The 24,789-nt window shown below is 37.1% G+C and overlaps 2 protein-coding genes across 10 annotated transcripts in view; one reads left to right on the top strand and one right to left on the bottom strand.

Moving 5' to 3' along the window:
* The window catches only part of TUT4 (terminal uridylyl transferase 4), a 106,381-nt gene extending 100,496 nt beyond the window's left edge, over positions 1–5,885 (top strand). For 5 of the 9 annotated variants that reach the window (XM_074334722.2, XM_019742855.3, XM_019742854.3 and 2 more), the window contains exons 29-30: positions 3,746–3,904; positions 5,279–5,885. In XM_074334722.2, the coding sequence (XP_074190823.1) occupies positions 3,746–3,904; positions 5,279–5,346 (227 nt within the window). In that variant the 3' untranslated portion in view covers positions 5,347–5,885. The remainder of the gene's footprint in view (positions 1–3,745; positions 3,905–5,278) is intronic. The other 4 variants (XM_088791142.1, XM_088791141.1, XM_088791143.1 and 1 more) reach the window with 1 other exon arrangement.
* Positions 5,886–8,905: 3,020 nt separating this feature from the next.
* On the bottom strand, positions 8,906–24,736 carry PRPF38A (pre-mRNA processing factor 38A). The gene is made up of 10 exons (XM_019742889.3): positions 24,503–24,736; positions 22,027–22,186; positions 20,228–20,349; positions 18,746–18,831; positions 15,209–15,319; positions 12,311–12,423; positions 11,695–11,721; positions 11,489–11,586; positions 10,969–11,017; positions 8,906–10,435 (listed from the first exon to the last, which is right to left on the bottom strand). The coding sequence occupies exons 1-10, from the start codon at positions 24,630–24,632 to the stop codon at positions 10,393–10,395; spliced, it is 939 nt and encodes a 312-aa protein (XP_019598448.1). The 5' UTR covers positions 24,633–24,736; the 3' UTR covers positions 8,906–10,392.
* Positions 24,737–24,789: the final 53 nt, after the last annotated feature.

The following is a 24,789-nucleotide window of genomic DNA, read 5'->3' as shown; positions in this document are numbered from 1 at the left end:
TATGCAATAGGGATATTAATCACATCTAACTCACAGGGATATTGTGAATATTCAGTGAGGTGGTTGGTATACATACATGTTAGTTATTTTATTATTTTAAATTTCCACTGCAGTCATGCTTTGTGTAAGTATTATTAGCACTTATTTTACTCTTGAGGAAATTGAAGGATTAAGCAACTTAACTATCATGCTGTCAGATTCATAGTAGATCCAGATTTAATCCAATTTTTTCTTCAAAACCTGTGTTCTTTGCCCTAGACTCTTATTATCTCCCAGTAGGGAGCAGTTCTTTAAAAAGAAAAAGATATTGGTAGCACTTTGTAGCATTAAAAAATAGTTTTTCTCTGATATCTAAGTAATAGATGTTCATTACAGAACATTTGAAAAAGAAAATCATCTGTAATCTTAATTCTTAAACATAATTGCCAAGTAATATTTTGGTGTATTAGAATACAGTCATTTACTTGCATTTACATATTTGGAAATAGTTCATATATGCCGTAAATTTAGTTTTATATCTAGTTTTTTAGTGATAACTATTTTTATTTTAAAAACTGTTATGGAAAATTTTAAAAAAAAACTATTATGGAAATGTACACAAAAGGAGAGAGTAAAGTATAGTGACTCCCCCATTACCCAGTTTTAATAGTTACCAATATTTGATATTCTTTTATCTTAGCCCTTCACCCCATTAAAAAAATGCCTTGAGTATTTAATAAAATCTGAGCCATTGGGTCAAATTTGCTTATAAACTTTAATTTTATCTCTTAAAAAAAAAAAATCAAGCCTATTACCATACTCAGGATCATCTAATATCCATCCCTTGTCCCTTTTTCCCTATTTCTCTAAAATTGTTGTTACAGACTTATTTGAATCTAGAGTCAAACAAAGCCCATTCATTGTATGTGATTATTACATCTCTTAACGCTCCTTTAATTTATAACAGTTCCCCGCACTATTTTCTTCCCCCATATTAACTATTGAAGAAACTGTAGAGGTTTCCACATTCTGGCCTTGGCTGATTATGGCATTGTTTAACATGTACCTCTGTCCCCTTATTTCCTGTAAAGTGGTACTTAGGTCCAGAGGCTGGATTAGTTCAGATGTTTTTGTTGGTTGTGGTGGCAAGTATCTTACTTCTTGATTGGTCCTGTGTGTTTCCTATTCTCGTACTTCAGAGGGAACTGTCTGGTTGTTCCTCTTTTAGTGACTTAAGATTGGTCAATAAGTTAGGTGATGTCAGCCTGTTCTATCCATTATGAAGTTCCTCATTAATTTTTACATCATAGTCTTAGCCACCATTTATAATTATTATCGTTACCCATTAATTTTACTAGGGGCTGTAAAATAATGGTTTTTCTATTTACTATTTGTGATTCTTCTATAAAGAAGAACTTTTCCTTATTAACTACTTGGTTACCGCGAAATATAATTTGTGTGGGAAATGTAGATTAAAAGCTTGATATCTTCACTTTATCAATTTTCAAAAGAATTTTAGTGATAATTTTAAACAGAAGTATGCTATTACTTAGAGCACTGATTGAGGAAGTATCTTTGACCTCTTTTGGAACAATACAAATAATGTATTTTGCTGAGCAGCAATGCCAGTATGTGGGAACTCAGATTTCCTAGATGAAAGGATATATGGCATACATGGCCATTTTAACGTGGCTTCTGCTTTTCTCATGTTTATTGCGTATATGCCATGACATGCACCATGATAGTCATTGAGTTATATGAATCACGAAGACAGACCCAGTGTTTTGCCCTTTGCTATTTTGGTTCAGTTTTTACAGTTCTCCCTCTCTTCACCACTAGTCGATCTCTGTTTTAGCCTTAATGAACTAAAAATTAACATTTCACTAGCACATTGTATTGTCTCTTACCCCTGATTGTTTACCTACGTTGTTCACTCTGCCTGGAATATCCTCTCCATTACTTCTTCTGCTTACTCTCACCTCCTCCTGCTTTGCCCCAAAACTTGGCTAACTTACTCATCCTCCACTTTAGAAGTTAGATCACTTTCTTCAGGAAGCCTTTAACTCTTGCTTAATCTGTTTTCCAATTGTATTAGATATCCTTTCTCTCCTCCATGTTTCCTTAATATCCATATCATAACACTTGTCGTACTGTGTTGAAATTGTGTATTGTCTGCAGAACCCATTAGACCGAACTTTTTTAGAGGCTATGAATTGTTTCTTGTCTGTATGTCTCCCTAGTGTCCAATATAGTGCTTGATGTATGGTAGATAATATTATTCATATGACATTATTATATAATAAACTATTACTCAGTAAATATTTATTATTTGTTGGATGGGTCTATAAATCCTAGTTAAATTACAGCTAAAATTACTATTATGTTAAAAATGGAAGGACTGGATGGGAACATACTAAAGATAATAGTAGTTTATTAGAGTAGGAGGTTGTGTGAGTTTTTTTTCCTCATTTTTGAAATTACCTTTAATGGGTTTGTATTACATGTATTATGAAAATATTTGGTTGTGAAAATTGGCCAAAGGAGATTGGAATATATTCTTTAAAAAATACCCTTTTGTATTAAAACATCATTTCTCAATTCATCAGAGGACCTCCGTATGTATACCTAGTCTCATTTATTTTTTTGTAAACTTTGAGCTCTGCAGCTTCAGCTTTTAGTTGTAATTGGCTTTATAAACTTGTGGTAAACCAGCTGCTTTGTTTTCCTGGTTACTTCCTGAGAAGACTGAGCTTTTAATGCGGCTAGTATGGGATTTAGTTTTCTTGCTCTCTACTCCTTATCCCGTACCTCCTAATTTGAGTTCTGATTAGGAAGTTTAATGAATAAGGGCAGTGTCTTTCAGATTATTTCCTGCCACTTTGTGACCCAGAATGATAAAAACCACCAAAAATTATTGAGAAGATTCAGGGGGTACTATACTTTGAAAGATATACTTAAAGATCATCTAAAAGGGAAGTAGATTGGGGGGGGTTAGTTTGCTATGGGAAGAATAGGAGTCATATTTCTTGAGTTCCTACTTACATGCCAGAACTTAGGGAAGCCACTTTTATTTTTGTCATCTTACTTAATCCTGACAACAACCTGAGGTTCATAATTGAATCTTAGTAATTTATGGAACTGGGATTTGAATGTATACCTGTTTGGCTCCTAAGCCCTAGTACTCAACCATTATACCACAGTGCCTCAGCTTCCAACAAATAGACTCTCCTTCCAGGCCAAGATGTGATTAATTCTAGGACAGTTAGCATGGTCTTTAGGACAAAATGGTAGCTCCTTAATGATGTACTAAGGGTTTTTGAAATATGGATCCTACCTACCCGTCTAGCCTTTTCTTTTACCACTTCCTCCTTTAATCCCCATCTCTATATTGTCAGTTGTTTTGTAGCTTCCCAAACTTGCTGTATTTTCCTACTTTCTGGCTTTTGTACATGGTATTCCTTGTCTGAAATGCCCTCCTTGCCCCATTTTGCCTAACTTGCACCTTGTACTTTAAAACTCAGTTTAGTCAATCATCTTAGGAAATCCTGCTCTATCCTTGAACAACCTGGTTAGCCCCCTCTTTGCAATACCTCTCACTGATCTTTTATAGCAGTTACCACATATTAATGTATATGTCTTATATGTCTCCTGTATGAGTAATTTGAGCAAAATTACAGTGTTTGATTCTTTAAAACTTTTTTGCTATTCTCTGCAATGAACAAACTGATGTTTTAAAATATGTCTTTCCTTTCTCACTGAAATGCAGAGCCAGGCTTTCCAGGACTGAATCCTCCAATTCCTTGGGAACATGCACCACGTCCTCATTTCCCGCTTCTCCCAGCTTCGTGGCCTTATGGTTTGCATCAAAACTTCATGCATCAGGGAAATGCCAGATTTCAGCCCAACAAACCTTTCTATACTCAAGGTACCATTGCTTACAAATTTGTTAACAAGCTGGGTGGGTTTTGTTCTGGGACAAGGTGCGTTTGTGAAGGCCAGGATCCGAGAGTGAAAATTCATGCATTCAGTAAACATTTATTGAGAGAGCATGCTATGTGTCAGATTGTACTGACTGCTTGTTGTTCGAGCAAGAATTAAACCCCCACACTTAATGCATATATTTTAGAAGAGCCAGACATGTAAAATAGACAAGAATAGGAATTTAGAAAATCAGTTAATGTTTCCCTGGCAGAGGAAGCAGGATATGGATACCAGGGATCAAATCACACAAGATTTTTACATTTTAGCTAGATTTTGAAAGAGATCTAGGATTTTTTTTTTTCCCCTAGAGAGTAGGGGGAGAAGTGTTCTTAGCTGAAGGAATAATATATGCAAAATCTCAGTTTTGCCTGGCATAGTGAGGAAAAAAGAGAAAAGAAGAGAATATAATGGGACTAGAGGATGAGGTGAATGGGCAAGATGTATAGGTGATGAAACCAGAGAAGGTATGCTGAGGCCATACTCTGAAGGAGTTTAGACTGTTTACTAAGCAGTCAGTATCTAATAGAAGTTTTGAGTTGAGTAGTGAGTGACACGATCAGATTTGTTTATTAAAACTATGACTTGAATGACATTAGAATTCATTATATTCTGTTGGTGCTGATATACCAATAATGGCTTTAATCTAAGTAATGAATATTATAAGCCAAGGAGAATGCCAAGGAACTTGTAGCATTTTTATCTAGCCTACTTGCCTCAAAGCTATCTCAATTTTAATAGGGAATGTCTGAGACTGGCTGTCAGCTGTTGGTTAACCTAGGAGTTAAAAAAAACTAGAGTCAGTTATTATAGTTAAACTGCAGAGTACAAGAAAATAAAGAAATGCACTCAGGAAATGTTGACTGAATGAAATGATAATATTTCGGGGAAGCCACTGGTATGAGTGTCAGGCTTGATACATTTAGGCCTCCCTAAACTATCCATGTACTGCTGGGGCATCCCTGTGTTACAGAGTGGCCGGACCTTGATTATGACTGCTTTCTTCTTCTGAGCAAAGAACTAGGGCTGAGGGAAGTTAGTATTAGTCATACAAGTCCTTTTAGAGGGGAAAGTCTGAAGTTCTTTCCTGGTGGCTTTGTTTCCCTTGATTCCTCCCCTGTCTCTCTTTTGTCTCCTTTTCTTTCACATACCCACATTTCCCTTCCCTCTTTCTTCTCCCTCCCACCAAATGTTTTGACATGCTTCATCACCTCTTTACTATATAAATAGAAAAAAGAGAATAGCTACAAATTAATTCTAAGGGGTTGCCAGATAAATAGGCACAAGCCTTTCAGTTTCCTGTCTGTGTTGTGTCCGACAGACAGATGTGCCACCCGTCGGTGTAGAGAGCGTTGTCCCCACCCACCAAGAGGAAACGTGTCGGAGTAATGCGAGTCCATTTTCTTTCAGCTGGTCTACCGATGTACAGCAACCAGCCAATCCTGCTGTCTCAAGGGTATCCGTACCTCAGTGTCAGTTACATTCAGCAGAAAAAGTGACATTTAATGGAAAGCAAAACAAATCAGGTCCTGATTTAAAATTTTAACACGTTTAGATAGCTTATTTAAATTCTAAGACTGTTTTTAAAGACTGTATTATTTGTATATAAATATGAACTATAGTTTTTACTAGTATCACCAAATTGAGTGATACAAATTTCATCTATTTTATTACCCTATTTTTAAGGGAATTTTATGTTTTGTTTAACCTTGATGAATTGTATAAACAGAGAATTTAAAAAATTACATTCTTTATTTTCTATTAGCTGTATTCATACTTTGGTTGCTTCAGACTTTATATATATTGTTCTTAAGAATTAGGAAAGACTTTCATGTGTTTTAAATTTGTCACTTCTATTCTTTACAGAACCTTGTAGTGCCAAAAACTTTTTAAAAGGTAAAAAAAATAAAATAAAACTACAACATGAAGATTCAGAATTTTTTTCTTTTACATTCTTGTATGTTGAATATATTCAAACTTGAACAGAAAGTTGCTTTTACCTGTATTTGAAGTAATTCTATTTTAATAAATTTTTTTGACGAGTCAGATTTGGTTAATTCATCTTGTTTAGATGATGGAAATATAATGTAACAATTCAGAGATTTGTTTTACTCTCAATGAATTGAATATTCTAACTCTCAGACTTAGTTTTAGAAATCCAAGGATCTTTTTCCATCCTTTATTTTACTGGATTTTCACAACACCCATATGAAGTTGATAGAAGCTGATGCTATCTCCATTTTATAATTGAGAAAAACTGCGGTGCAAAACAATAAAGTGAATTCCTAAGGTAGCACACACAAAATTAGAATTGAAACAGATGTTTTGAAGAGTTTTTAAACACAGACTGATACTGGATATTCGAGTGAAGGTCTTATTTACTGAGGAACTCGTATGTTTCAGACCATCCCTTTTGAATCCTACTTACTACCTGGAAAGCACACTTGCCAGGATGGTGTTTACCAATAATCCATGTAGTCAGTGATTATAATTGGAATTCAAACTTGTGTCATTGGTTGTAGATTTTTTTTTAAGCTGTTTTTGGTACTATACATTGAGGTAAAGTCATTTTGTCTAAACCCCTCAATTAAAGAGATTTGCCAGGGATTTTAGGCTACATGATGCTATAGATTTCTTTGGACTACAGAATGAGTGAAAAGAAATGTTTCATGGACAGTGTCTTATCTTTGTTCTGCTTCCTCAGATACGCATTACTTAAATAGGAGACTACCTGGGCTTTTGCCATGTTTTCCAACATGGAAGATGCTTGAAATCTATTGCAGGAGGTTGAGGGCTTCCCTGCCGTATTTACAGCCCTAAAAAGGTATTTATTGTTAAAACCAGGTATATTTACTGTTAGTTTTTCACATTAAAGCTTCAGTACCCCTCAGAATCCTACTAAGTAAGGTAGTTAGCTCATTTGTTAATGAGATACCTGACCCAAAGTATGCTTTTGTGTGAAAACACGATTCGGAGCATTCAAGATTTTCTCTTGAAGTGTGTTCAAATATTTCATCTTTCAGGTCTTAATGAACAGGTTGAGGTGTAGAGGGTGTTTATTTCATTCTACTTTTGTATATATTTAAAATTTTCATTAAAAAGAAACAATCTGCAAGAACAGACTGCCCCCAGCTCAGCCTTCCTTCCTAAAGGAAAGCACTATACCACCAGACAGAAGGAATTTTTGGGGCAATAAACCCCAGTAACCTAGGTTTTATTTATAGGATGGTGTTATATATAGTAATTTTCAGCATCTCACTGGTCTCTTCCTCAGCAATTGCCAGTGTTTAATAATTGGCAAAACTGTTCCTAGTTGAAAAGTAGAAAACTCTTAGTTTATAATTTATATAGTAGTAGCTCAAACTTTGCAGACTTTTCATAGAAGTTGTAAACTTAAGTTTTTATGAATTCATATTCATTGTAGAGCAATTGAAAACTGCAAAAATTATTCAACTCACGCAGAGAACACACACACATTCTTAATGTTTTGAAATGTTTTGTATGTTTATTAAAGATTATTCAAAAACATGAATATTAATGATGTACTATGTAATTTGTTCAATCCCCTAATATGGACATTTTGCTACTTCCAGTTTTTCAAATATATAAAAAAATATATGTAAAATGATGGGATAAAACTATTTTTAAAAATTTATTTTTGTTACAGTTGACATTCAATATATTTAGGTGTACTAGTGATTAGACATTTATATATCTTATGATCACTGTAAGTCTAGTATCCATCTGACACCATAGTTATTAAAATATTGACCATTCCCTATGCTGTATTTTACGTCCCTATGACTATTTTTATAACTGGCAATTTGTACTTAATTCCTCCCACTTTTTTCACCCATCCCTAACTACCTCCCCCACCCCCTTATCAGTTTCTTCTCTGTATCTGTAAGTTTATGGTTTTTTCTTAGATTCCACATATAGGTGAAATCATACAGTATGTCTTTGATGTATTTCACTTAACGTAATATCCTCTAGGTCCATCCATGTTGTTGCAATGGCAAGATTTCATTTTGTTTTATGGCTGACTAGTATTCCATTGTAGATATGTACATCTTTATCCATTCATCTCTTGATGGACACCTAGGTTGCTTCCATATTATTGGCTATTGTAAATAACGCTGCAATGAACATAGGGGTGTTCAATGAACAAAGTCATTCCTGACAGGTTTGAGGTGATATCTCATTGTGGTTTTGATTTGTATTTCCCTGATGATTGGTGATGTTGAGCATCTCGTTAGTAATTTGCACCCAACATTAAAAACTGATACTATATGGGAAAAATCAGAAGGCGTTTTGCATAAGGAATAAGAATGCTTTCCTGAAATTTTTTTCAGTACAGAGTATGTGTGTACAGAGGTAGTTATAAAGCTATGGTTCCACGGTGTCATCCAGTAGGCTAGCACATAGATGACAGAAGTCGCCCTTCAGCAAAGTTGATCCTTAAAGTTCCATCTCCTCTGCAAATCTGTAATTTTTATCAAAACGATCAACAGAGAGATGTTCATCATGCCCCACTCACTGTTATCTCTTTGTACTAATGAGAGAATAGGGATAATCTGCTTCCTGCTATAAGTTGGCTGTGCTGCCCCCCTTTGGTCCAGATTTCATCATATGCCTGAGTAAGTATGTTTGGGGAGGTTTATTTGTTATTAAAAATCGGGGGTTTTTAAGGCAAGTTTAAATTTTAAAATTTTTATTTAAACAATATACTGGATAATGAGTTGGTTGGTCCATAGGTTATTTATCCAAGACATTTCACCTAGATCACTGGTACAGAAAAAACTGCTCGGAGTATAACTGATGTAAATAGCAGTGCTTATATTTAATTTTTAAAGGCAGTCCTATATACAATTGTATGGTAAAAACCATAATAGCTCTATGGACAACTTTTATTAGCTGAAGTATCACCAGGAGAGGAATCACTGAAGAATATGAAATCTCAAATATGATTCCAAAATACTTTAATATTGCTGCAAAAATCCTTCAGTTCAATAGCAAGCAATACGATGTTTATCCTATGACCAGATACGGCTTCCCAAGAAACTGGATCTCCACACAAAAATTCCTCCTGGGACCAGAACAGTCTGAAGTCATTCAAATCACTTTCCCATTTTTAGAGGAGGAAAGGTAAGTATAGGTAAACAGAACTTTTCTAGCAAAGATCCCAGCACCTTCTTATCAACATCCATGGACACTTTTTAGTCCTTATTTTGCTTCTTTGTTCTTAGACTTACTCTTTCCTAATTCTACCTTTCTGAATGCTCGTCTTCCTCTCACCAGTGTTGCTGTGGCCTATGATTGTTACTGGCTTTTCTTACATATACACAATCTCTGGGCCATCTCATTTCTTTCTACATATTGCACAATTACCTAAATATTGTCATTTCAGGGCCAGATCACTATGCTCAACTCCAGTCCCTATTTCCAACTATCTGAACTTTAGATATACTGTAGCTGTCTCAAATTAAACTTGAAACTGAATGCATCATTTTCACTGCCACCACAACTCTCACTACCTGCCCCTTTATAGCCTGGTTTCTTCTGCTGTATTTTCTGGCTTTGTGAGTGATGTTGCCCAGCAGTTCAGGTCAAAACCCTGAGTGGTATTAGATACGTTTGATGTTTTTCTCTGTCAAACCTTTTCAATCTTACTGACCTACTGCTACTGATTAGACTTAGATAATGTCAATGCTTGTAGGACAAAGGCTGAATACCTTAACCTGGAATCCAAGGCTTGTGTGGAAGAAGAAATACTATATAAGACTGCTACAGAAAATATGTTACGTTTTACTGTTTGGTGAACTGTTCAATGAAACTGGATTAAAAAGGTCCAGAAGAAGCTTTATGTTTGCATTCTTTTCTTACAAAGCTGCTGCTAACCAGTCAGTTTTCATGTTTATTACCACTTGCTACTGCTGGGGAAAAAAGTTGGTCCTAATACGTTTTAACTTGATTTTTTAATGTAACAGCAACAGCACAAACCTCAGGATTCTCCTAAGTTTCAATCACAGAGCAAACCAAAACAAAACCACAGAAAGATAGGAAATGGTGTGTCAAATTTAATAACAAAGGGATCACTAGGTGGCCACATCCTCTCGTCATTCGTATCCTCCACCCCCTCAAATCCTTTTACCCTCATAAATTTGACTCCAGTCAAGCAAGGTTGGTTGTAGAAAGGGCTCAAAAGCTGTCCTTGGGAAGCATTATCCCTTAAACATGGATTAGGATTCAAAAAGAGATACAAATCTCAGCACCTCTTTCATTAAAAAAAAAAAAAAAAAGTGGAGAAACTTTTAGGTTAAAAAAAACCCTAAAATAGTCTCATAGCTGCCTGGGGAGTAGATCTGAATCTTTCCACATAGACAGATGCCATCATATCCGAAGGAGGCCGTTGGGACTAAACCCAAACTGAGTCCATTACTCATTCCCTCTCCGACTCTTCTTGTGGCTTTTCTTAGACCTGAAATGGCAACACACACAAATCATTATATTTAACATCTGTTCAAGAAGCTCGGCAAGGACTTTTGAGGAAGACCGGAGTACGATGACCCTGGTGTTTTTATGTCTCAGAGCAACACAATGAGTCATGCATTGCTATTGAAAATTTACCATTGGGGAAATGACCTCTAAGAGATTAAGACTGCACCTACTAGTATATATAGCATAGAGATTTCTAATGAAAGCTTATCACATGAAAGTAAATTGTCCTATGTCACTCCGTTAAAAGCTGGGATGCAAGCCCAGGTCTCCTGAGACCAAAGCTCATGCCCTTACCACTATCCAAAGCTGCAATCCTAAAAGTAAAAAAACACAACAGAATAACACAAACATTCATAATTCTAGTAATTCTCAGGGCAGTAGGCCAATTTTGTCTTGTAATGAATTCCTAAATATCTCCATTAAGACAAAACTTAAGGTCCAATTTAGTTACTGGGATTGTAATTTCTGAGTAAAGAGTGAAAGTCTTAAGTCAAAACAGAGGTTCATCCATACCTTTCAGGAGACTTTGAGTGGCTCCTGTGTCTGTGACTACGGTGATGACCTGGGGAAGAAAAGGCCATTGGATGAATGAGATTCTACCCTCCTCCACTCTCATTTTCACCTCCCCTAATTCCTTCCATTGGCTTAATATTATTTTGGCCTATGCTAGGGATACCTCTGGTTGGTAGCACCTCTCCAAACTCGGATGTGGGTGTGTGGTGAGGAAAGGAGAACTGAACCCATTTCATATGTACTCAGGACTTTATGGCTAATTACTACACAAACATCACATTGGGTATTTACCACTACTCTGTTAGGTCTTATTCCTATAATTTCAGGTGAAAAAAGGGTGGAAGCTAATCCTATCAGCAAACCTTATAAATGACAGTCAAAGTGTTAACTGTTAATTTTCAAATTTAAGTCCATTTCCTTTTCTTCTAAGGAATAACAGGCACTCCTGTACTTCAGGAGGTTAATTGCCCCTATTACATTTTTTTAAGACAACCAATAGCTAACGGCCCAAATGCTGTACCTGGGGACTTGGAGCGGGATCTGTGCCGTCTATCTCGGGACCTGCTGCGGTGCCGTCTTGGACTCTTGCTCCGATGCCTTTCTCGGCGAGGGGAGGGGCTGTAGAAATGACTGGTCAGACTCCCATCGCTCTTTGACAATATACTCACAAAAAGGCACCCCCATCCCCAAATCCTTGTCCTTCATTACAAAGCACTGAAGGCTTACCTCCTCCTTTTTGGAGACCGACTCCGCCTATGTGGAAAGAAGAGGAAGAGCTTTAGTAGGTGTCCTAGGTGGTGTAGATTGCAAAAACTGCCCAGTCCTTCACCCATCTCAGTTATCCATGTCCTTTGTCATGTAACTTTTTAGCACCCTCCCAAGTCTAGGATTGGCCATGTGCCCTGCTTTGGCCAATGGGATATTTAAAGATGTGATAACAAGCAGATAGTGGAAAGCTACTTGCTGATTGGGCTTGTTTACTCTTGAATTCTGCTATTGCCATGAGAAATGCGTAACTTAGCCTAGAATGAGACAAACATGGAGAAGAGATGAGTTGTCCCAGTACCCTATACTGGCCAACACTGTGAAACAGGTAGGTGAACATAACATCTTCAAAAAACTGCCTACCCAAGCCCAGTTTATATCACTGTAGACTTGTGAACTTAAAAAGAGATGATTATTGTCTGCAACTAAGGTTTTGTGGGTGGTGATTTTTCAGTAACTAATACACTGGACAAGCAAACATTCTCCACAGACTTGCATTTTTCTTTCCCCGAAATCCAAACTTCTGCACTACAGTGTTTAAAGTCTCCCTGGAAGAGGCAAATGACTAGGACCTTACCTTCTGGGAGAACGGCTCCTACTCCTCCTGTAGCGCAGTGTGGGAGAGCGACGCGGCTTGTCCAAGTCTCGGTAGCTTCTCCGTCGGTGATCAGGTGATGGTACTCTCTCCAACTGGAAACAAGATGAGTCAGTGATGAGCACAGGCTTATACAGAACCATGTAGAACACTGCTTACACTCCCCATTCTATCCCAAATTCTCCCTTCAAGGGACTTATAAACCTGTAGCAACAAGCGCTGACAGTGCTTAAGTTGTGTTATCTAAACACCATCTCTCAATAAATGGAAACAAGGACTCTTTGGAAAATGGCTAATACCAGGTCAGGGGCAGAAACTAACACATGATTAGATTGTATTGTCATATTAGAAAGCAAGGAGGCAGAGAATACTATGTATCAAAAAGTCTCATGACTCAAGTTGAGGGGTCCCCACAGGCTAAAGATGGGATAATCTAAGTAGCAAGCACAATAATGGTTCAAAACAAATCAAATCTATGAGTTCACAATGTTACCAAGAACAAAAGAGCATTCATCACCTTGGGAGGAGGGTACAATGGAATTTATTCATTTTAAAAACTGAGAAAGGGAAATATTTGTGTTGCCTTTCCTATAGGTTATACTTATGAAAACTAAATGTTAATTTGGAAGGTTTCTCTTTATAGCAGTGTTACAGAAAACAAATGATGAAGAAATAATTAGTGTGTCACCGTTTTACAACCCCTAATGGATCCATGCACAGATCATCGGTAGCAAAAAGACAGCCAGACTTTGGTTCATCCTGGGGGAAGGATACACCACTACCTATGAAGCAGTGCTGCTCCACTTCAAAGGGGTTAAAAACCCCCAAATCCAGTTAGCCTCTAGATCTGAGAACTGGTTTAAAGGAATACAAGGGACAAATGAACATGTTAAGTCACATAACAGGGACACAATAAAAAAAATAGATTGTGAAAATCTGTACAGAATAACCTGATATATAACATGTTTTCCTGAAAATAAGACCTAGCCGGACCGTGAGCTCTAATGCATTTTTTGGAGCAAAAATTAATATAAGACCCAGTCTTATTTTACTGTAAGACCGTGTATAATATAATGATACCTGGTCTTATATTAATTTTTGCTCCTAAAGACACATTAGAGCTGATGGTCCGGCTAGGTCTTATTTTTGGGGAAACAGGGTAATACATAAAAATTGCAAGAGAAAAAACAATGAAGGAATCTTGAGAGACTACCAGATATTTAAGGAACATAAAAACCAATTACAATTTATGGACATTTTCTGAATACTAACTGAAACTTAAATATACAGGACAGTTTGGGAAATGTGAATACTGAATTTTTTTTGTAATTTTATTAGGGAATATTGGGGAACAGTGTATTTCTCCAGGGCCCATCAACTCCAAGTTGTTGTCCTTGAATCTAGTTGTGGAGGGCACAGCTCAGCTCCAAGTTCAGTCACCGTTTTCAATCTTTAGTTGCAAGGGGCGCAGCCCACCATCCCATGTGGGAATTGAACCAGCAACCTTGTTGAGAACTCGTGCTCTAACCAACCGAGCCATGTGGCTGCCCCAATACTGAATATTTTTTGATGATATTAAAGAATTATTGTTGATTTGGGTGAGTGGGGTTGATGGTATCATGGTTAAAAAGGGAGCCCTTGTCTTCTGAAATATTGTGGATGAAATACATGATGACTATGATCACCTTCAAGATAACTGGTGGGGCAATTGGGTAGAGAGAGATGTAGAGGAAACACAATGGCTGAGTTGGTCACTATTAAAGCTAAGCTGATGGGTAAATTGAGGCACATTCTCTCCACTTTAGAATGCAGTTAAAATTTTCCATTAAAAAAAATGCCTCTTTTGGTTCACTCACCACAGAAGAGCACCTGAGCTTTTGCATGGCTTTGAATTCATGAATGATTGTGCTTCTTTCTGTGCTTACTTTAAAGGAAGCCTCATGGCTCCAAGCTACACTTCCATTTGCACTGTCTCAGTATCCAGAAGTGAGCATTTATTGTATTTCCCTCTAGCCTTTTTCTATACATATATTGTTACTTTAATTTTAATGACAAATGTTTTAAGTCCTTTTTTAACTTACTGTAAGCATGTCCACATTATCAGATACTTTTCCTGATAGTTTTAATGGCTGCCTAATAGTTTACAGGACTGCTCCCTGACAGCTTGATTGTTTTCAACTTTTCAGCATCATAACTAATAGTGAAAGAACATGACCATGCAGCAGGCACTGTTTTTTTTTTTTTTTTCCTAAATCAGGCTTGGTCCTTAGGATAGGTTCAATTATAAACAGTATCATTTTTGTCCCAAGTATTTATTTTAATAGCTACCATTTTATTACACAATTATAATGTCCCAATATATACTAAGGGCTTTTTGTGTATCATCTCATTTAATGCTCAGAAGTCCTAAGAGAAAGGTATTATCCTTGCTTTAAAAAGAAAACTGAAATTAGGTAATATGTACAAGATACCACTATATATACCGGGGGTGCCAAAAAATGTATACAAGTGGACACTGGTCAGCGTTGCTCGAGCAGTACTTCGCCGTAATCAGAAGTGTGTAGACACTGATTGTAACCACTTTGAGCACCTCTTGCAATTGCGGAAGTCAAACGTGATTTGTATTCATCTTTGTTATCGGTATATATTGAGTATAACAATTTTAATAGCTTTCCTTTCTTGAAATGTGTATACATTTTTTTGGCACCCTCTATAGAACTGAGATATGAATCAAGGCCTATTTAACTCTAAAGCTCGTATTTTTATTGACTATATACTGTATTTTTTTTGGTTAAAGAAAGTTTAAAATTGAAAACAAAAAAGGACCATTCCCATCTCTGATAATTGTCCCTCTAACCCCTAAGCCCTCTGGTACCTGACCTTCTCATCCTCCTCTTCCTCCTCTTCACTAGACTCCACGTCATCCATGTCTTCTTCCAGAGCGCTAACCCGAGGCTCCAGCTGCTCAGCTTCCTCTAGCACATACCGTTTCTATAAAGAACACAATGAGATTAGGGGACCTTCCTAGCTCCTCTATGTCCTGAAGCCCCAACAGTGGGCTTCTGGGATTAACAGAAAAACTATGGAGCAACAGCTGAGGCAATTTCATTTCAAAGACATCTAGACAGTTCAAGATTTTCCTAAGGAAAATACCTGGAATAATCTATAGACTCCTTTAAGTTCCCCTGTAAACAGATAAATACAAAGCTGAAGGGAACATCTTTATTTTCTGTTGGCTCTATTCCCTGTGATTTATATTCTAAGGTCAATGGGATATCAATCAGTATAGGTGTAGCCTTGAATAAAAAAATGTGGGCTTCATTTACAAAGGCCTTAAGTTCACAGCTGAGACTGTTGGCTGGTAGTTCCTCCAGGAGAGGCTCAGACCAGAATCTACCAAGAGACCCATTGAGGCTCTGCCCAGTTTAGGGGCTGAAGAGTGCCTTGGGTCCTGCTTTAGAGTAGCACCAATTCTCTACTAGTCCCAAGATTTAGGGAGCTGTCTAGAGTCATGCATTTTTAACAAGACCCAGGAAATAATTCATCTCCTGGTTCCATTTTGTTGTGAGATGTGGCTTATTAGTGCTTATCAAGTGATTAAAAAGGTGAAAGTCAAAGGTGAGTTCAAAATTGTCAAATGGACTGGCTGTGTTATAAGATCCCTTACCATTTTCTTATGCCAAGGACATAAAGAATGTGGGATAGCCCGAGAATAAACAGTAACACTGGTATGCTACTTAGCTCTTACTCATCCCTAACAAAATTCGTTAAAAGTTGGAAAAAATGAGATAAAGATGCCACTCAGCGAAGTCAATCCTCAGAAAAAGGCTCCTTGAAAAAGGGCTTTCCTATCACAGGACCACAGTTTGGTATCTAGGACTGCAGCAGAATGGCATCCAGAATCCCTAATGTTCGCCATACTGAAGTGACTAAAGTCAATACAGTAATTCATAGTATTTGTGTTTGATGAAATTAGAATTAATTCAATGGCAGCTCCTTGCCAATATCAGGGCACATGAAAAGCTAAACTGATAACCTATGGGTTGCTTAATACAGAATCAGAACAGAAAGTAGTCTTCAGGGTCACTTCATCTAGGACAAGTAGAGGCCCACGCCAGAACACACCTCTCGGTGATATAATCAGAATTCAATTTCTCTCTTCTCAGTAAGGAGTGTTTTTAGTTTTCTGGACTCCATGCAGACCGCCTCATTTACACTGGTGGCTTGCTTAGAGCTGACTAGGGTTTGGAATCCTTATACACAACGTGATTGCACTTCAAAGTATTCCATTTCTTACAGTATTTCTAAAATAAATGATAGCAACTAAAAATAATAATATTTATAATAGCAGCTAATGTAACCCACAATCAGTGTGAGAATTGGACTCTGAAAGCAAGTTTTCAGATTTGAAATCTCATTCTATTCACTACAGTAGCCAAAATCGAACAGGAGAGATATACCACACTCATTTTCAGGATTTTTATTATATAGGATTTCCTGTAACTAGGTCACTGTGGTTCATTGCATTTAAGTGTGAGTATTCATCTACCGACTGCTTTCATCCAGCTGGTTTCCTGCACTGAGCAAATTTCTCTCACTTATCAAGTATCTGTAATCCATTCTATTCCCTACTTTGAAGTTTTTCAGATCTCTTTGAGCTGTTTTTTTATTGAGGTGAAATTCATGTAACATTCAATTAACTTTTTAAAGCGTATGATTCAGTGGTTTTTAGTATATTCATAATGCTATATAACCACCACCTCTCACACCACCCATACACACACACACACACACACACACAGAGTTTTATTTCTGGTTCTTTTTATTTTGTTCCATTGATCCCTTTGTATGTCCTCATGCCAGTAGAACACTGTCTTGGTTACCATACCAAGTCTTGGAATCATGTAGTGTTTGTCCTATTTTGTTCTTTTTCAAAGTTGTTTTGGCTATTCTAGGTCCTTTGCATATTCATATAAATTTTAGGATCAGCTTGTCAAGTTCTACCAAAGCCTACTGGGATTTTGATTGGAATTAAATCTATAGATTAATTTGGGAGAATTGACAACAAAACAATTGTAAATCATGGTATAAGATATACCGTAGACATATTTCTCCCTTTATTTAAATCTTTAATTTCTCTCAGTAAGTTAACATTCTGTAGTTTTAAGTGTAAGTTTTGCACACCTTTTGATAAAATTATCCTTAATTATTTTACTTTTTTGTAAATACCTCTTAAATAAAAATTTTAATTCCAATTGTTCATTGCTAGTGTACAGAAATATAACTGATTTTTATAGATTGACTTTGTATCCCACAATTCTGCATAAACAGATAAATGGGTAAAGAGAATGTATTGTATTAATTCCAAAATGCAAATTAATCTATCAGGACAGACAGCATATCAGTGGTTGCTTAGGGGTGAGGGAGAGAAGTGGGAAGGAGGGATTACATAAAAGGAGGAAACTTTTTGGGGTGATGGATTGTGATGATAGTTTCAAGGGTGTAGACATATGTCAAAACTTACCAAACTGTACACTTTAAATATATGTAGTTTATTCTATGTCAATTATACCTTAATAAAGCCATTTAAAGAAAAAAAGCCTTTGTTCAAATGAAATCTCTTTCAAGCCCAATATGTAACTTAGAGAAAAAAGGAGATGCCCTGGTTGGGATATATGGGGGTATCTCCCCTTATTCCTCTCAGTAGCCTTATAGTACTCCCACAGGACAGTTTAAAGACTACGGAGGTAGTCTAATTTCCCCATTTTATAGATGGGAAAATAAGACCAGGTCCCACAGCTAGTAAGCTGTAATAACCCAGAAACTTAGGTGTCCTAATTCCCTGTTCAGTCATCTCTCCACTTTCTTTTTAGAAATCTCCACTTATCTCTCCACGTTCCCTATCCCTTTAGGCTATCTATTATATCTGTTTTGCCTTTATATTTTCAACAATAGTTTTAAAATCATACTCTATAACCTGTTCGTGAAAGGTGCTTCATGGAAATCATTTATATCTAGGGAAGGGAGGCAGGATGAGTACAGTGATGTTTTAGGGGTTAAGGTCTCAGTCTCCCACTCCTGACCCTCCTTTTATCAGTTTTATATCCTGAATTTTTATATGAAGCTCAATATGTAAAAAGCTGCCCACGAAGTTTAAAAGCCTACCCTCGCTACAATCTCCTTGATATAACATTTTAAAGAAGTTTTCTTGTGTTACTTAATTATTCACTTTTAAAGCCCTACCCTTCGAATTATCTGCTTTCCTCTCACTCCCAATCCTTTTTCATAGACATGAAGACTCCTTATTAAGAAAATCCCTGGAATCCATCAGTTTCAATGGTTTACTGTGCATGTGTGTTTGTCTGCCTGTTTTAGAGGGGAGAAGGGTGACCTAGATATAAGACCTTTATCTCTTACCTGTAGCCGGGGCAGAATGATATCACATACTCGCTCACTGTGTAGTAGTTCATCAATGAACTCATCTACATGCATCAGTTCAAACTCTGAAAGAAAAATCGTAAGCTCAAGCAACTTGGAAGTACACTGAGATAGCCAAAATGTAAAAGAAATGTAAGACGCTATGTGTAAAATAGCTAACGAGGTACTTAGTATAAAAAGTGTGAATTCTCTGCAACGTCCCTTTCCCTGCACATTCACTAGTAGAGCTATTGCAGTGTGGAAATCACACAGAAGGGACTTCTGTCAAACCTGGGTTCAAAGTACAGCCCTTCATAGCCTGTCATCACCACCTATCTTCATTCATTCAACTCACCTTTACTGAGACCATCTATGTGCCAGGCCTGTTTTAGGAGCTGGGGATAAAGAGGTAAATAAAGCTGTCCCAATTAGCAGGAGAGACAAAGTAAGGACAAACGGTAGTGAATTATATAGGGGTGATGTTTATGAATAGATTATATAACTAAAGTAATTTCTCATGTGAACACACCATGTTTCTGAAAGTAGAACATGAATCTTATATGGTAAATGGAGCAATTACAGAATTTCTACAGTAAACATTACCTTAGTTCAGTAGTTCTCAACCAGGGTTTTGCCCCTGAACTTGGTGAGGTAGGGGTTATGCTACTGGCATCTAGTGAGGGGAGGCCAGGAATGCTGTTAAATATCCTACAATGCACAGGACAGCTCCCTACAACAAAGAATTATCTAGCCAAAATTGTCAATAGGTTGAGAAACCCTTTCTTAACATAATATGATCATAAATCTGTAATTCCATGATGGCCATGGCCATGTCCATCTGTGCACCAATGTTATTTAGAGTACACAGCAGAGTACCTGGCAGATGCTGGAATGAATAAGTTAACAAAAGTGTAAAGTATAATACCAAATTCTTAACTTTCAAACTGCTTAATGATACATGTAGAGGGGAAGTGTTACTTTTGGGACACTGAGTGAGAAAAGGTTTTGATTGCATAATCCCAAATCCCACTTTACCACTAAAAGTGTCACTTAGAAAAGGTCTGGAGCTGCCCCTCTTGGATATACTTATTTTTCAGTGGGACTCCTACATTAAGTATGAGTAAGTACACTTAGTCTACTGCAGTGTGGATAGGACAGTAGAAGAACTCTGAAGATGTAACATATGGAAAACTAACTTTGGGAGACTTGGAGAAGGCTTTTATGGAGATGGTCATTCGGAGCTAGACCTTATGGGATGGAGCACATGATGCAAGGCAGGGATTCACAGACGATGCAGTTGGAAAGGTGAGCAGACAGCTTAGGCTGGGGAATGTCCTAGGTAGCTAGTAGTCTAATGGAATACTCCCCACAGGGAGATGAAGGGGAGCACTCGCAATGCATGTGACAATGTGAGGGGAGAGACACTGGTGAAACTGAAACTGGCTCAGGAATGAAGATCCAGTCACATGGCACCATACTCACCCCCATTGCGGTTCTGGCTCTTGATTTTTCTATAGTCGTTGTACAGAGGCTCCAAGTACTTGTAGCAATCAATTGCAGTGCCTGTCAGCCTCATGTAAAGTGCTCCCAACATGCGGACATACCTGACCAAAAAATCAAAGTGAAACAGATCTTAAAAAGTTCTTAAAAGTTCATCCTAAAAAGTTCCTGAGTTTTACAACTGGCTTTTCTCATCATAGTAGTGGATAAATAAGTTTTTTCTTCTCTTTGACAGATGAGAAAGCTGCAATTTTAGACACAGCATGGGACAGTAGAAAGAGCTAAAGTATGGAGACCTGGGTTCAAGTTCCCATTCTATCACTTACTGGTTGTAGGAACTTGGGACATGTTGTTTAACTTTCAGTCTATTACATCATCTGTAAAACTAAGATAGAACCTACTCACTCCACAGGATTATTTTAAGAATCAAATGAGATACTGAATTTAACAGAATGTATAAGATATATTTACTAACAATATGAGAATTAATACACATAGAAATGACTATATAAATTGTTGCTAGGCGGCAGAATGCTGCTTCTGGGGGGGGGAAAAAGTCAAAGTCAACTGGGTTCAAATGCTGATTCCATTATTTACTAACTTTGTAACACTGGGTGAGTTACTTGCTTTCTCAATCCTTGTAAAATGGAGATGGTAGCATCTAATTTGCTGGCTTGGAGTATTAAGTAAGAATGTGTGTAAAGTGCTAAGCATAGCATATAGCACATAGTAAATGCTTACTAAAAGTTAGCTATTTTCTAGCTGTTAAGAGTTTTGTAAGATTACGGACTCTGAATCCATTTTTGTCCCTTAGTAGCTGTTTGACCTTGGGGAAATTACTTACTCTCTTTATGTCTAATTTTCCTCCCCTGTAAATGGGCAGTTTTACAGCATTACTGTGAAGGTTAAATAAATTATTATATGTCAATCCCTTAGAATAGAGGATGAGAAGTACTGTTTCCCCGAAAATAAGACCTAGCCGGACAGTCAGTGCTAATGCATCTTTTAGAACAAAAATTAACATAAGGCCCCGGTCTTGTTTTACTATAAGACCGGGTCTTATATAATATTATACAAGACCCGGTCTTATATACTATATACATAATTTATATATATATATTATAATTAACATATAATATATAATATATAATATTAATTTTTGTTTTAAAAGACACATTAGAGCTAACTGTCCGGCTAGGTCATATTTTCGGAGAAATGCGGTAGTAAACTACTATTATGTCTGTTTCTTATACTTGTCTGTGAGCTCCTTGAGAATGGATAGTTAAAATAAGAGCAGCTCACAATTTTGGTGTGTTTACTATGCAACATACACTGTGTTGTGAGATTTATAGCACTATTTTTTTTAACCTTCACATCATTCCTTACTTGATATTACTGTCTCCATTTTACAGGAATAATAAAGCTTAGAAAATTAAGTAACTTCTCTAAGGTCATAGTTAGTAAGTAATAGAGTATGGACATGAACCTATATCTAACACCAAAAATTTCCCTCTTACCTACCACTATGTTGTTTTCTTCACCCTTGAGCATCCAGTGACTGAAATATTTTTTGTGGGGGAAAAGTTACCAACACTGACAAAGTAAAGAAGATCAATACAATCAAAATAGACAAAATACAAATTCAAGAGTTCAACAGCAAAATCCTAGAGTGGAACTCTCTATGGAAATGAGATTCAATATTATCACTCCTCTTAACCAAAGCCAAATTCAGGACTAGTGGAATTGAAGCTTTTGTATTAGCTAGTCAACATTTCACTCACTTGAAGTCTTCATTTTTTATAAACTCAACAATAATATCCTTCTCCGGTTGAATCTGAAGCATCTTCAAGGTCAAACACAGAAAGGGAGTTGGTTTTATGTTGCCACCATAGACGCCTCCCACAAACCTTAACTCCATGGCTTTATCGACTACAAGTTCAGCTAAAAAAGACAAACAAAACAAATAGAGTGGCATCTCAGATATATTAGGGCTAAGATTTCCCCAGTTTGAAGTGGAGAGAAGTTAGTTCAAGGTTTGGTGCTGTGAATACTCATCAAGAGTTTACTATTAGGAGAACAAGTGTGTATTAATAGTAATAATAATAAATGTGGATGATCATGCATTGATGGAGTACTCTGAGAACATGCCATGTACTCTGCTAAACATTTCATATGATCTCATTTAATCTTCACAATAAGCCATGAAGTAAATTACAGCACGGTCCCTGTTTTCAGCTGAGGATAACGAGGGCTAAGAAAAGTTAAGTGACTTGCTCAAGGTCCACAGTCAAAAAGTAGCAAGCCCTGGATTTAAATCTAAGCAGTCTAACTTCAGAGTCCACGCTTGTCACCATCATGTAGGGGAAAAACTGCCAAATTAGGAATTAGAAATGTCAACATAAGAACGTCCAAAGCTGTACATAATTTTTGTTTAAGAGTTTATTTGAGCCAAACTGATATGCTGGGAAGCAAAAAAATCTCAACTGCTCTGGAGAATTGAGTTTCACATTTCTTTTTATATATTTGGAACTAAGGAAGTGTGGGAGAAAGAAAGGTAGGGGAATCTCTATGATTGGATTACAGGATAGTTAAGATTATGTGCTCCCAAAAAGAGGATTACTCTGACGTTTCAAAGTTGTGTTAACCTAGATGCCAACCATAGACAGGGCTTGCTTCAGGAAAAGATAAACCTTTTACTAAAGAAGTTATAATCCTGGGGCATGACTACACACAATGAACTGCCCAGTTAGCAATTTATGATCAGAGCATCCTGTGGAGTTACTAACATGTCAAATCGACTGCAAAGCTCCTTTTTTCAGTTCAGTAAAAGAAACAAACAATAACAAACAACTCAATAGCTACATAACCTTAAGCAAACCTCATCTACAGAATGGGGATAATAACCTTTCAATGTTGTTGTCAAAATCAAACACTAGCTGTGTGAAATGAACTAGGGCAAGTCATTTCACCTCTCTTTGGGCCTGTCAGTTCAAATTTAAATAATAAAGGTACAAAGTTTAAGAGCTATAGTGAGAATCAAATAAGACAATACAAATAAATACTAATACCTACCTGACAAACAGCAAATAATAAATGTTAGCTACCATTAATGGGAAATCTCTATATCCTAGACTTCAAATTAGGATAAATTCTGTATTAATTCATTGAACATTACAGTTGACAGCTTATAGCTGGGTGTTAAGTACTAGAGATCCAGATAGAGGGATAACGAAGAGGGAAACAATTACTCTTACAGAGTTTACAGTCTGGCAAGGCAGAAAGCATCGAAAACATAATTGAAAGTGTGATGAGTTGAAAGAAGACACAGAATGCAATGAAAATATACCACAAGGGAATACAATCTAGTGTTGGAGGCAAAAGTCCTGAGTTCAGTTTTGGACATACTGAGTTGGCACGTCTTGGAATTAGACTTAGATCTCAAGGAAAGATCTGTGTTGGAGAGATGAATTTGAAAGCATCTACATGTACAGGATGTAATTATGTTATGGAGATCATCAAAGGAAAGAACTATGGAACAAGAAACTGCTTCATCCATGGAATCCTAGCTAGTGGTGGTGGCAGCAACAGTAACAGTACATACCGTATTTAACACTGGTAGAAAAAAAACTAGCACCACCATTACCATTGATCACTGACTACTTTTTATCAATATATACCTGTAATTATATCAAACACTTTTTATACATTATTGCATTTAATTATTAGAACCACCCTTTGCGGGAGCCAGGCGGAGGTAGGTATTATTATACTCGTTTCACAGTCAAGGAAGCCACGGCTCACTGGAGTAACAGAGCTACTAAAAAGAGGAGCCAGAATTCCAACAAAGATGAAAAGACTACCAGGCAGGCTTCTCTGAAGAACTGATATTATATTAGGACCCGAACATGGAAATACTGCAGATGGTCCAAATTTAGGGATAGTAAGATCATGGATTTGGTTCTGGTCATGTTGACTTTCGTTTAATGCCTTCCTGAGTTTCCGAACTTAACACTGGAACCCACCAAGTTATCATTAAACACGGAATGATTCAAAGAACACAACCGAGACACCTTTCGGAATAAGGTCCTATTATCTGTGTATGCAAAGCCCAACACAAGTCTGGGCATATAGTAGGCGCTCAGGAATCTGAATGACAAATTCCCCTCCAGTCTCACCCTCGGGGGGTCAGTCCTATCGGCGCCCAATCAGAACTGGGCCACAAAGCGGCCGATGGGGAGTCAGTGCGCTTCCACTCACCGGTAAGCCCAAAGCACTCCTCTTTCCAGTACTTGGACTCATAGATTCGCGTCCGAATGATCTTCTCCACCAGATATTGAGGGTTGGTGCCGTGGATGCTGTGCGCATCCTTTACTGTGCGGTTCGCCATTTTAGAACGCCTCCAGTTCTATTTCCGTCGGGTCCTTTAGTACGTCACGTCTACGTTAAAAAAATCAGAACTGGAGAAAGGCGGAACTCTCATTTTAAAAGCTTAGGCGACCATCTTGAGACCGGAAATGCTGCAGCGTAAGGAACTTTCTTCCGCA

This window comes from Rhinolophus sinicus, chromosome 14 (genome assembly GCF_057876585.1).
Source record: "Rhinolophus sinicus isolate RSI-liver-muscle chromosome 14, RSI-T2T, whole genome shotgun sequence".
Classification (NCBI taxonomy): Eukaryota; Metazoa; Chordata; class Mammalia; order Chiroptera; family Rhinolophidae; genus Rhinolophus; species Rhinolophus sinicus.
The sequence above is the reverse complement of the archived record's forward strand: the minus strand, read 5'-3'. Positions and strand labels throughout refer to the sequence as shown.